The sequence below is a fragment of the Hemiscyllium ocellatum genome, chromosome 20 (assembly GCF_020745735.1).
Source record: "Hemiscyllium ocellatum isolate sHemOce1 chromosome 20, sHemOce1.pat.X.cur, whole genome shotgun sequence".
Lineage (NCBI taxonomy): Eukaryota > Metazoa > Chordata > Chondrichthyes > Orectolobiformes > Hemiscylliidae > Hemiscyllium > Hemiscyllium ocellatum.
Window position 1 is genome coordinate 23,353,394 of NC_083420.1, and position 14,298 is coordinate 23,367,691.

Genomic DNA, 14,298 nt, shown 5'->3' on the forward strand with positions numbered 1-14,298 from the left:
TTATTTTCTCCCACCAGTTGCCTTCAGCTGCTACCTTTAACCAGTAACAGAGTTTGGAAAGTGTATCAATTGCCTTGTGCTTCCTGGGAATGAAGAAACTTAGAGAAAGGAGAACAAAGAATAGAAGACCATGGGAAGCAAAAGGAACATCTTAATAAACCCTGTGGATTAGTAATATCAAATTATCTTTTCCTCCTTAATCCATAATATCACTTTGTTTGTCTGAGTGCAGGCATTTAAGTTGCAACTAGTAGAATTAAACATTGATAGTTGAGCGTTTTTTTAAAACGCGTGACTAGAAATTATTCATTTGTAATAATGGGTTTTGTTAAGTTTAACTTTGTGAGAACTTTCTATGAACCAGATTCCATCAGACAGGGAAACTGGGGACATTGCATACCTTGATCAAATCATTAACTTTTGTGGCAACCCCAGGAGTAATAGGGTTTCAGTGCTTTCCTAAGTGGATTGCAACAACAATTAGCACGGAGAAATAATCAGCAGCTTATTGGGCAGCATCTAATACTTTCATTTGCTCAATAGCCAAAAGCAGTTTTAAAAATAATTTTGATTGAGGAAACCCATCACAACCTTCACATTGCTATGCCAATCTAAAGTAAGAAGTCAAATGTATTCAATTTTTAAATGATGATACTCCTGTTCAAAGGAAGTGCACTGGAGAAATTCCATGTCAGCCACCAGGTTGTTGCTGCTTTAACACCCAGAAATTTGGCTTGTTTAAAAGCTTGTTTGCCATAAAGCTGGCAGATTTGGATTAAGTGATTAACACCTCCATAAATTGTTGGAACCTTTGCTGTTTTTATCTCTCTTCTTTAAATCAGTTTTTGGTTGGGAACGGAGATGAAGGTAACCTTTAGCTTGTGAACAGCAGGTTGGTTTTAAAGAAAAAGGAAGAACAAACAAACTGATATTTGTTTGAGACCTGGCTTAGAACGTTGCTTATGGGGTGATTCCTGTTCAAAGAATACTGTAGGCATTTTGTCTCCAAAGATGCAATATGCTCAAACATTGGCAGATGTTGAACATTAACAGGGCCATCGCATAGAGGCTGGTGCCAACCAGTCTTACAAAGAGAATGTTGTAAACAAAAACAGAATGAGAAAGTTTGAATTGGTTTTGAACTGCGGATTTGTGTCAGGATTGTGGCTGCCAAACTGAGGTTTCATTACTCCCTGGTTATCCTCCCATTATCAGTTCAGTGGAAGTTCAGAGAATAGAATCTCAGTTATAAGAAGCAAACAAACATTCATCAGAGCCTACTGGAAGCCATTTGCATAAACTAGGGCCTTCAGAAATCAATGAATACACAATCCCATGTGGAAACTGCTCAAGTGAACTGGCCAGTTACATCTCATTTCTCTTTCAATATATCCCTTAACTGTCTGTGTGTGTGTGTGTGTGCGCCTGTGTGTGTGTCTGGGGGGGATCCACTAAATTCTGTTTAAATCTAAAGATTTTAAATTACCGTCTCATTTAACTTTGCCCAGCTAAAGGCACTGTATTAATAATAAATGGTTAATTCTTTAATTTAAGCTATAAACATGATGCCTGGCATCAGTTATTCAACAAGTTTGGTTAGGAACCAATGGGACAATTCTGAATGCTTCAATTTTATTGCAGGGTCATAGAGCCAGAGATGTACAGCACGGAAACAGACCCTTCGGTCCAACCCGTCCATGCCGACCAGTTATCCCAACCCAATCAAGTCCCACCTGCCAGCACCTATATCCCTCCAACTCCCTGGAGGGTTTGATTTAGCCGTCTGCCCTCATGTTGGAACATGACTTCATTTTAGGATACACATTATTCTGGCCTGTTTCTTCTTTAGCAATATTCTTGCTCTCAATGACCCTTAAACCCATTGACAGATTTTTGGGTAATAAAAGACTGAAGGGATAAAGGGAATTGTGCAGGGTGATGGAGTTCAGCCACATCTTATAGAATGCCTCAGGAGGCTCAAGAGGCCAATTCCTGGGATAACAAAATTCCCTGAATGTCATACAACATAGAATAGTACAGCACAGGAACAGGCCCTTGGGCCTGCAATATTGTGCCGATTAGGATGCCAAATGAAACTAATCTCTTCTGCTTGTCCTTGGTCCATATCCTTCCATTCACATGTTTATATTTGAAAGTTCCTTAAATGCCCCTGACATGTTTCAGATTCCTACCACTCTGTTTAAAAAAACTTGACCTTGATATCTCCTTTGAACTTTCCCCCTCTCACCTTAAATGCATGGCTCCTAGTTTTAGACATTCCAACTCTGGGAAGAGATTTCTGACCGTCAGACCGACATTCAACATGGTACCACACAAAAGGCTGCTACATGACAAAGGTGCATAACTTTTCTGGCAACATATGAACATGGATAGAGGTTGGTTAACTAACAGGGAGCAAAAAGTAGAGATAAATGATAGCTTTCCTGGTTGGCGATTAGTGACTAGTGGTGTGTCGTGAGGGTATGTTGGGACTGCAATTGTTTACAATTTACAAAGATGATCTGATTGAATGGTAGAGTGGGCTTGACGGACCAGATGGCCTACTTCTGGTTCTTATGTCAACTCTATCTCTGCATCTCAATTTTATAGACACCTATCAAGTCTCCCCTTAGCCTCCACTGCTCAGGGGAAATGACCCAAGTTTTTCTAGCTTCTCCTTGTAGCTCACACTTTCTAATCCAGGCAGCATTGTGGTAAACTTCTTCTGCACCTTCTCTAAAGCCTGCACATCCTTCCTGTAATGCAACGACTAGAACTGAATGTGATACTCTGCAAATGGTCTAACCAAAGTCTTATAAAGCTGCAACATGACATCGCAATCAATGCACAGTCTGGTCTCCTGCAGGAACAAACAGAAATATCAAAACATACAAGGATGGAATATTTATTGGCAGGGTCAGACGATTCATGGGGAGGTGGATACTCAGAATTGAATTTAAGATCCTGGTTTACTATTTTTATCTCCCTTTGATCTTCTTCAGATATTTTGTTTTAAAAGACCCTTTCTGCAATTTTATAGTCTAGCAGGCCAATGCGGAAGAGGTACTATCTATATTCAAACAACAACTTCTATTTACAGAGTGTCTTTAATGTAGTAAAATATTCCAATGTTTCACAGGCTGTTATCAAACCAGATTTAAAAATGGGCTTACATTCAGCTCAAACATGCCAGATTTCGTTTCTTTTGTACGCAAACCTTAAGAAAAAAAATCAAAACTGCAACCTGATAGACTTGTTCCTGATGTAAACCCAGCTGCAAACAGAAATCCAAAGAGCAACAAAATGCACACTGAAGCCAACTCTGCTGGTGAAATTAAATACAAATGGACCAAAACTATGTAGGATTAACTAATAAATTACAAGTTTGACACAATAATCAGAAAATGTAATGATGCAATTAGAAAGCTCATCTGGCATATCCTTGTACCTAGGGTAAACATACTTGTGCAGTGGGACAGGAACTGTGGCCAGAGAACTTATAAGGCACTACCTTTTCAAATGCCCGGGCCATATCCCTATTAACATCGCGTGGCTTCTGCAGAATCAATCAATGCCAGACTAAAACCTATGCTGCTATCTAAGAAAGGAACATGCAACTCCAGCTGCTCTGCTGGAATGAGTGTATTCATGCAGAATTACGTGACTCAAACAAGTTTACATAAAATAAATAAAGTCCCTGACACCACAAAAAGGCAAGTGCACTATATATTTTAAAGTGGGAAACCAATGGGTCACTTAATAGAGTTCCTAAACCTCAAGCTCCTGGAATAACCCGAGAAGCTTCACAGAAGAATGAGATTAAGGCGATGCCATGATTCTCACCAACTGATTGGAGTAGTCATCTTGTCTCAAGTAAATCTGTTCCTTCACCCTTCAGGTATCCGTTTATGTTTTCATACATTATATAAAAAAAGAAGAAATTGAAGAGGAAAAAATAAGTCTAGGTGGAAGTGGCATGGCCCCACACAGCGGGACAACAGCCCAGAAACTCAAAACCATCATTGTAGCTGTTTGTAACATGGCCATCACAAACTTGGCCCAGTACAGCAGAGTCTCTGGCTCCTTTCTGGAAAGTCTAAAGCATGGTGCAAAACAGTGGTGGGTGAATTCACACCAAAAGGTTTAACAGACTCATTAAGCTCACAGCACCTGGAGTTTTGCACTAGATGCAGATAGCTAATTTCAACACGCCTCGCTTGGTGCAGCGTGTGATGTGGAGCAGAGGATGTAGGGTGCCTCTTGAGTCAGATCTTTGAGGACTTTGAATACAAGATCCGGCATGTGGTCAGTTATCATCTTGGGGCTGATCAGAATGTTGCTGAAGAATGATGCATCACACCACAATGCACAGTACTTTGCTTCAGAAAAGCAGAAACTAAAGAGGAGGGAAAAAAAAAGAGGAATTAGATCGAACTAGCTATGTAACCATTTATTCCAGCCGAAGGTTACCAATATCTGTAGCAGAAAGTCCTTTTTTTAAAAAAAAGTTGCATTTATACTATTTATAACTTTACATCACCCAAGCACTTTATGCCAATCAAACATATTTGAAGTGTAATTACTGAAGTTGCGTAGGGAAATGCATTAACCATTTTGCATATAGCAAGCTCCTCCAAATAACAATATCTTCAAACAGTTGGATTCCTCATTTTACTAATTGTGGTGAAAGTAAATGTTGCCAAGAATTGATCTTTGAATAATAGTTGTGGAGTCTTTCAATTCCACCTGAGAGGTTACACAGAACCTTTATTTAATTTCTCGACTGAAAGGTGTAACCTCCAAAAGTGTAGCAGTACCTCACTACTACACTGATGTCTGAACATTACATTTGCAGGGAGTGTACAAAAACAATGGGCCAAATGGCCTCTTTCTGTGCTGTGCCTAAGACTCCCACCTACTAGAACAAGTCATGCAATTTCCTGATACTCTGGTGTGCACAGATTCAAAAGTGCCTTCAAATTCGGTGAAAGAGAAAGATCCAGAGAGTGGGATTAATTAAATAGCTCTTTAAAAAAGAATCGATGAGTTAGTGACCTTCTTCCGTTGTTTGCGATGCTATGCTTTTGACTAGCATCAGCTGTTTTTGACCTCCTTGTTCAAAGCTGCAAGGTTTGTAGTGCACATAAAGTGATTGTCAGCAGGCATTATATTTTTTCATTTTCTCTGAACAAGCTTATCGTTCATAAATTCTTCTAACAAAAAATCTCATCCAAAATCTACTACTTATACATGATGGCTTTGAAAGAATATTTTTAAAATAGAATGCCATAATCACCTCCCTGTGCTGCATTTTTCCATAATGTAAATGATCTTCCCTGGAAGGAAAAGTTGAGGGCCTTGAAAAGGCGAACTCGTAGGTGATTCATCTGGGATGCTGCTGTAGGAACTGGATCGGTGCCCCATGAGATTCTGTTCTGCAAGAAGTGGCTCAGTCAGTCGCCTCTGTTGACTGTTGCCCAGGTCATTAGAGAAACTGTCTGGATCCCCTCCAAATATCTCATACCAACATCCACGCAACAGAATTTGATACTGGATAGAGTACAAGACAACGGGTGATTAGATATACAGCACATATGGGAGACAATGGCGCAGTGTTAATGTCACTGGACGAGTAATCCAGAATCCCAGATTATTGTTCTGGGAATACGGGTTGAATTCCATCACAGCAGACAGTATCATTTAAATTCAAAACAAAAATGGAATTAAAAAGCTAGACTATTGGCAACCACGTCAACTGTCATACAAACCCAGCTGGTTCACTAATGTCCTTTCGGGAAGGAAATCTGCCATCCTTACCTGGTCTGGGCTACATGCCACTCCAGATCCACAGCAGTGTGGTTGATTCTCAACATCCCAAGATCACTAAATGCTGGTCTGGCCAGCAACACCCTCTCAGAATCATTGAATCCCTACAGTATGGAAGCTGGCCACTCAGCCAGAGTCCACCTAACCCTCTGAGGGGCACACCACCCAAACCCACCCCCTTGTTATCCTGCACTTACCACAGCCAATCCACCTAACCTGCACATCTTTGGACTGTGGGAGAAAAATGACACAGATGTGGCGATAATGTGCAAACTTCACATAGACAGTTGTCAGAGAGTGAATCAAACCCAGGTCTGTGAGGCAATGTTAACCACTGAGCCACCATCTGGTGAATGAATGAAAAAAAGCAACAGCAGAGATTTCTCAAGTTGCTTCTTTCTGACACTCTTAAGGCTTGAAAATAGTCATGACCATTCAATGAGAACTGAAAAAGTTGCTGAGAGAGTATGGGCCTGTTCGCATGGGATATATAGCTATCATAACTTGGTCAAAGGCCCATAACATCAACTGCCTCAGAATTCACGACCCCAAAATTTCAATTTATAAATCCAGTTGAGGTCCTGGCCTGAGCTGGACACAGACTCCATGATTAAGTACTGATGTTTTAATGCAGCAAGTTCATGTCCAGATTAGAGCTTGAAAGGTTAAACTCTGAAGACAAATTGCATGGACTATGTTTAAACTCCCATGAGATAAAAGATTAAAGTGGTGATCATGATTAGATGATTTTGATACATTAGAAGGGGAGAAACCATTTCCCTTGGAGGGAAATCCAAAACTTAATTTCCTGCTGGATGGACTACCATCACATATTGAGGGATCCATGGTCCGCTCTTCCCTACTGGTGGGAACATCTTCTCAATGTCTGACTTATTGAACTCTTCCATCATCTTAAAAGTTCTATTTCAGGTCACCCCACAGCCTTCTCCAGAGAAACAAAAATAATGGTCACAACCTGTTAGATAGAACCTCTAATTCTAGGGTTTACAATGATGATACTTTCTTACACATTTGCCAATAACCAGTTCCTTTTAATATGGAGACCAGACCTGTGCACAGTACATCAGGAGTGGTCTAATCAGTGACTGATACAAGTTTACTCTGCATTTCAATTGCAGCCCTTAGAAGTGAACATTAGTGCCCTGCTTGTTCCAAGCACTTGGAGTAAAAGATAGTTTTACTGAATGCTCTACTGGATTTATTACTGAATATAATTGTTTTGCTTGGGGTCATGAAGATAAGGACGGCATTTCCCAAGAGGATAAAACTCTGTCAAATGTACATCAGCATTTCCATTCAAACAGCACTACCAAACATTCTAAGCTACCTTGGGTCGGTTACTTTGGGCAACTATTCTTAATATTCTTCTTTTCAGGTCTCCCATATTGCAAAGGCTCAACCTAGAAATGTGAAGGTTCAAAACAATATAAATTAGCATGTAGCTTCAGCAAACAATTGGAGTAAAATTTTATGTGCAGTTCAAATATATACTGACCTTGGAATAAGATCCTTGCCCAGGACAACGGATATGATAAATTCTTTGCTATAATCTGCCAAAGGCTTACTTAAAAGAAAAAAAAATGAATTTTCTTCATTAGCATGGAGATACTACGACATGTTACTGTTAGATGGAAGACAACTGTATGTGGAAAGGAGGCCCTTGTTTAAAATGGGTCTCAATCTCAAGAAAAATCTATTTTGGATTAAATCAAGATGCAGTCATTAAACTAGCACAGTGAAGGAAAGAGTTACTTGTAGCAGAAATTGTATAGTCAGTTCTTCCATTTGCTGGGTGCTACAGTGGTTGACATTACACATAGATAAGGCAAAGTCTGCCACAGAGTTCAAACTGTGCACACATGACAGATCCTGAGTATTATCGAAAGAAAATCACATTTTGTCAAAGCCCTTCATCTTGCATTTGTCAGGACAATTCAGAAGAACACTAACTCAAGGAGAAAATCAACACTTAGGAGAGGGTGGTGCTGACTGAGAGTCTACTTTTTAACCAATCAGCATTATTTTCCATGGAAAAGCCACTTAACGACCAGACTGAGGGGTAACATGTCTGTACTCAACCTGCCTATGGTTGCAAAATGTGCAACAATCTCTAACAATAGAGCCTATTTTATTTGCGATTCTATTTTCTGGACAATCCTGAACGAAGGAGGAATTACACTGACAACCAATTTAGGAAGGTCAGCCATGTGATGCACTCGTTGTACTGTACATACACATTAATACACAGGGCCCTGTTTTCCTACAGACAGAAAGACACACATACCCAGTTCACCAGTTTCAATTGAACAAAATAGCGTCATTCACTGATTCACTTCTCAGGGCAATACCCTGACTAGAGTCAACCTGCCTGGTTTAACTAATGGATGTGTTCTCCATGGTAACACTTCTGCCATTGTCCACGTATCAGGCAATCAGCACTGCCCTCTTAAATGTTGGTTTTCTCCTTGAATTGGTATTCTTGTCAATTGTCTTCATGAGTGCAAGACAAAAAGCTTTGCCAAGATGGGTCTTTTTCAGTAAAACAGAAGTTTTTCATTAAAAACAGCAAGTCCACTAAGTATCTCTTAATTGAGAGAGAGTTCAACAAAAATATTAAGGTAGATAAGTACCCACGACTTGTTGGGAACTATCAGAGGATACTGAGGGAGGCAAGAGAGGAAATTGCCAGCATGTTGACAGAGATCTTTATATCCTCTTTAGTGACACGAGATTAGATTACTTACAGTGTGGAAACAGGCCCTTCGGCCCAACAACTCCACACCGACCCACTGAAGTGCAACCCACCCATACCCCTACATTTACCCCTTACCTAACACTACGGGCAATTTAGCATGGCCAATTCACCTGACCCACACATCTTTGGACTGTGGGAGGAAACCGGAGCACCCGGAGGAAACCCACGCACACACGGGGAGATATTCCAGAAGTTCCTTTGTTGAAGACAGGCAACAGGGATAATCCAAGAAATTATAGACCAGTGAGCATTACATCAGCTGTAGGGAAATTATTGGAAAATATTCTTATGGACAGGATTTGCTTGCATTCGGAAAAGAATGGGACTTATTAGGGATAGTCAGCATGGCTTTGTGCAGGAGAGGTCCTGTCTCAGTCACTATCTGCTTTGTTACCGCCCCTCTGAACCTTCTGCACTTCTTTTGGATCTCAATTATATTTTTCAAGAGAAGTTAGGAGGTATGGGATTCAGGGAAATTTGGCTGTCTGGTTACAGAATTGGCTGGCTGAAGGAAGATAGCGAGTGGTGGTGGATGGAAAGTATTTCGCCTGGAGGTCGGTGACCAGTGGTGTCTTGCAGGGATCTGTTCTTGGGCCTCTGCTCTTTGTAATTTTTCTAAATGACTTGGGTGAAGAAGTGGAAGGGTGGGATTGTAAGTTTGCCGATGACACAAAGGTCAGTGGTGTTGTAGATAGTGTCGAGGGCTGTTGCAGGCTACAACATGACATTGACAGGATGCAGAGCTGGGCTGAGAAGTAGCAGATGGAATTCAACCTGGATAAGTATTCATTTTGGAAGGTCAAATTTGAATGCTAAATACAAGGTTAAAGACAGGATTCTTGGCAGCGTGGAGGAACAGTGGGATCTTGGGATCCATGTACAAAGATCCCCCAAAGTTGCCACCCAAATTGCTGGAGGGTCTTTTCCAGAACATAATCCAATGTTTGCTCCTCTCTGCCCTTGATGCTACCACTGTTCTAGCCTACATTCGGGTAGTTTCAGACTCTAATTATAACCACTCTTATAATGTTGTTAACTCCCTAATTTCCCTTCAGATTTTCTCCTCTACATCCTTCCCAATAGTCGGTGGTCTATAAACTACACCGAGCAATTTAAATGCACCCCTTTTTTTTCCTTCACTCTAGCCAGATTGATTCTGTCCTTGAAACCTTTAGGATCCCCCCCTTTCTTCAGCACTGAAATGCTCTCCTTAACCAACGTCACCACACCCCCTCCTTTCCCGAGATACATCACCCACTTAGAATATTTAACACTCGATGCTGTGCTTCCTTGACCCAGGTCTTCTTTCACTACACTTGCCATGTGGAAATGTGATAGTTCGTTTTTTATAATTCATTTATGGGACATGGATGTCACTGGCTGGCCAACATTTATTGCCTGTCCCTGACTGCCCTGGAGAAGGTTGTGATGAGCTGCTTCTTGAATCGCTGCAGTCAAACTGCTGCAAGTTACCACCCAAGCCTTTAGAGAGGGAATTCCAGGATTTTGACATAGCGACAGTGAAGGAACAGCAACATACTTTCAGGGTGGGCAGTGGCTTGGAGGGGAATTTTAAGGTGGTGGTGTTCCCATGTGTCTGCTGCCCTCATCCTTCTGGATGGTCTTGGGTTTGCAAGATATTGTCTGAGGGTTTTTGGTTAACTTCTGCACTGCATCTTGTAAATAGTACACTGCTGCTACTGAGCGTCAGTGGTGGAGGGAATGGATGCATGTGGAGAAAGTGCCAATCAAGCTGGCTGCTTTGTCTTCTCCAACCAGTGGAGAGTTTGCCCTGATAGCTATTGATTCCAGTTTTGCTAGAGCTCCTTGATGTCGAGTGCAGCTTTGATGCCATGGACTGTCACTACCTCACTTCTGGAATTCTGCCCTTTTGTTCATGTTTGAACAAAGGCTGTGATGAGGTCAGGAGCTAAACAGCCCTACTGGAAACAAAACTGGGCATCACTAAGCAGGTGCTGCTTGAGAGCACTGTTGATGGCACCTCCCATCACTTTACTGATGATCGAGAGTACACTGACGTGGCAGTAATTAGATTGATTGGATTTGTCCTGCTTGTGTACAGGAAATACTTGGGCAATTTTCCACATTATCAGGTAGATACCCAGTGTTGTAACTGTACTGGATCAGCTTAGCTAGGAAGCAACGGGTTCTGGAGCACAAGTCTTCAGTACTGTTGGCAAAATATTGTCAGGGTACATAGCCTTTGCTGTATTCGGTGCCTCCAGCCATTTCTTTACATCACGTGTAGTGAACAGAATTGGCTAAAGACTGATACCTATAATGCTGGGGACCAGTGGATGATACAGAGATGGATCGTTCACTCAGCACTTCTGGCTGAAGGTTACTGTGAAAGCTTCAGCCTTATTCTATGACTCTACATTCTTATTTACTGTAGACTGTGCATTCACATACATGGCTAATAATGTGAACCATTACTTTTTACCATTCTTCCATTTCACCTTTCTATGCTCTATGCCAGTGTTAACCATCTCGAAGTATTTTGTGCACCCATTCGTTCCTGATTCCCACACCTCTGCTTAGTTAGTTTAAAATCCTTCTACTAGCCCTAGCAAAACATTATGCAAAGAGATTCTGCTTGCAAATTGTCTACCTAACTCCCTAAATTCTGATTGCAAGACCGTATCCTCTTCCTGATCTAACTCAATGGTACGAACGTGGACCGTTATTTTTAGTTGTTTTCCAGAATATCCTGCCACTACTCTGGGGCATCCTTGACCTGGCAAGGAACACAACATACCATCCTGTCTGCAGCCGCAGAGACACCAGTCTGTTCCCTTACTAACAAACTCCCTATCACAATTGCTCCTCCTATCATCTCTCTCCTCGCCTGTGCAGCTGGCTCTGATAGCAATCCTGTGAGAAACCAGTTGTTTTATATTGTATTGGCCAGCCTCTTCAAACAGTGGTCCAGATCGCAACTCATTGCTCTCATCAGCCTATTCCATTAATCAAACTTCTCTCAGTATTCTTAAAAGTTTAACTATTTTTCTAATCAACTTGTTCAGAGGCGTTATTACACACCTTTGCAGCAGGTGGGACTTGAACTGGGGTCTCCCAGTCCCAGGGTAAGGGCACTACCACTGTACAAGAAACTCTCAGTTTAACATTTCTACCTGAAAAAAAATCTGATGATTCACAGGGCATTGAAGTTTAAATCCTGCTGTCAGAGTGAAAACAATGGGATGGTGAGTGAGAATGCACTCAGTTACAGGTACTGTACCACAAATAAACCAAGGATTCCTCACAAATAAAAACATAATAATCAAATACTAGAAAAGACCAAACTCTACTATTTTATAAATAACAATTTAGTGATTATATCTTAAAAAATCCCCTTTTCACAAAAAAAAGTCCATGTAGTTGTTTAACAGCTCTCACCTTAGCAGACCTCCTGGAGGAGAAAATGCATAGCAACGAAGCTCTGGGAAAGATTTGTGAAGCATTATAGCAAGGATTGAAGCTGCTCCTGCCCCCAGGCTATGGCCAGTTATAACCAACTTGTATTCCTACAGGGGGGAGAGAGACAGGCTTATTCCAAAAGCACATGATCATTTTAAGCAACAAAGCAAACACTTCTATAGTTGGCAATTGAGAGAACACATTCAATTTTCTTCCTTAGCCTAACATCCAAGCTGGAAAAGTGAGCTGCAAAGAGTTCTAATCCTCTTAATACTGTTCCAACTGTGCCTGACCATGCCACTTAAGTGGGTAAAGACAAGGGCTGCAGATGCTGGAAACCAGAGTCTAGATTATAGTGGTGCTGGCAAAGCACAGCAGGTCAGGCAGCATCTGAGGAGCAGGAAAATCGATGTTTCGGGCAAAAGCCCTTCATCAGGAATACAGTCATTCAAGTGGCCCCCATGCCATTTAAGTGTACAATCCATTCGTGGTGATCAGCAGAACTCAATACTGTCATCGGGTGTTCAGCAGGGTCACACTCAAGAGGGGAAACTTTTCTTTTCCAATACGGCTCTGACACAGATCTAGTAGTTTGGGACATATCAGGGCCTGGTGCTGGGTTCCTACTGCCCTGTACGGCTCAGTTTCTCATGGCTATAAGCAGCCATGAACTGCTCCTGTGCCACACTACAGCCTATGATATACTGCCCAGGAAAACTATTGTTCAGTTTGTATCATTGGTTGTTCTACACTGATCGCATGACCATGCTAAAGACATATAGAAAGCACAAAGATAACTCTTATCCTTTAGATTTCAGACATGATCTTTAGAATGATCAAGATTGATGTCATAAACAAAACCTTCAGTGCAGTAAAATACAAAAGCAAGAGGAGTCACTGATGGGAGCTCAAGCTTCCAGGAAGTTCTCTGTTACAGTAACTAGTCAAACACTTATATAAAAGCAATTACAGAAACAAAGCTCTAACATCTAATGCTATAATTTCTGTGGCAAACTACTAGGAATAGAGAGATTTCGGTTATAACTGACTAGGCATGTTGGGTTGTTCTGTCTGGAGAGACTAAGAGATTTTTACGTTAGGTGTTCAAAATCTTGGTGATTCTGTAAGTTTTGCTTTATTTCTTCAGACTCGACTACCAAGAGGTTTGGTAATGAGAAAGTTCCAATTTAAGACAAGGAGCAACAGAATTGATGGGAATGAGATTATTTTTGTTATATTCATTGAGTTGTGATCTGGTAGGTGCCACCTCAAGGAGGTTGAAAGTACATTTAACAGTAACTTTCAAAAGGGAATTTGAATTATTAAATAGAAAAATAAAATTTGCAGAACTACACAGGAAGGAAAAGGGGGTTGGGACTAATCAGAAAACATGAAATGTTGGCACATGCATACTGTGTCCAATAGTTCCCCATGCCACATGACTCCAGAACAGTAAGAAGAATAAGCATTGTAAGGCAAATAAAATATCAGAGTAACCTAGTATCTAAAGCAAAATCCGTAATCTGTTTTAAACAAACACCTACAAGGTTGGTGCTTAACTGCTGTAAAAAGAATGATATGATGAGCATTCACACAGAATCAACAGGATTACTCACTGTTTGGACTACTGTTTCAGTATGTTACCGTCTCTAAAGATCATTGCACATGTGCGAGGGCAGACAGAACAATTTAATAAATATTGAATCAGGAGAAAAATTTATAATATAAAGAATTTACCGTAACATAAGAGTAATGAATCGTCCTAAGATAATTATATTTCAACAATTTTCATTTTGATTTCCTCAGATCATTCACAGCGAAAAATCTCAACAAGAAAACTGCAGCTGCTCCTGCACAACTCCCAGTGAACATTTAGGCTTTTTTTTTCAAAATATAGATCATACAGGGACAAATATTCAAAATTAATATTTATAAACTCACCGGCACAACTGAGAAAGCTTGGTTTAAAATCCCATCATCAATTAGTTTCTTGTAAATGTAACGTGCAGCTTGGATAATGCCCTTGGAAGAAGTGGTTTAAATGGTTAGTTAATGACCTGAAGAAGGAGCAGCACTCCAAAAACTAGTGCTTCCAAATAAACCCGTTGGACTATAACCTGGTGTTGTGAGATTTTTAACTTAGTTAAAAACCGTTTTACACGATTTACAGTACAGCTTGAGGGGTCATTTGACATCTGCAAAGGTTCAGAGTAGGTAGCTTTGCAAGGTGCAGTTTTTAGCTTGGGACTTATATG

At 40.8% G+C, this 14,298-nt stretch overlaps 1 protein-coding gene across 1 annotated transcript in view; it reads right to left on the bottom strand.

Moving 5' to 3' along the window:
• Positions 1-3,080: 3,080 nt before the first annotated feature.
• daglb (diacylglycerol lipase, beta) overlaps positions 3,081-14,298 on the bottom strand; it is a 36,556-nt gene continuing 25,338 nt past the window's right edge. Inside the window, exons 10-15 of the mRNA XM_060840588.1 lie at positions 13,985-14,065; positions 12,023-12,150; positions 7,343-7,411; positions 7,175-7,247; positions 5,297-5,550; positions 3,081-4,396 (exon numbers count right to left, since the gene is read on the bottom strand). Of these exons, the coding sequence (XP_060696571.1) occupies positions 4,204-4,396; positions 5,297-5,550; positions 7,175-7,247; positions 7,343-7,411; positions 12,023-12,150; positions 13,985-14,065 (798 nt within the window). The 3' untranslated portion in view covers positions 3,081-4,203. The remainder of the gene's footprint in view (positions 4,397-5,296; positions 5,551-7,174; positions 7,248-7,342; positions 7,412-12,022; positions 12,151-13,984; positions 14,066-14,298) is intronic.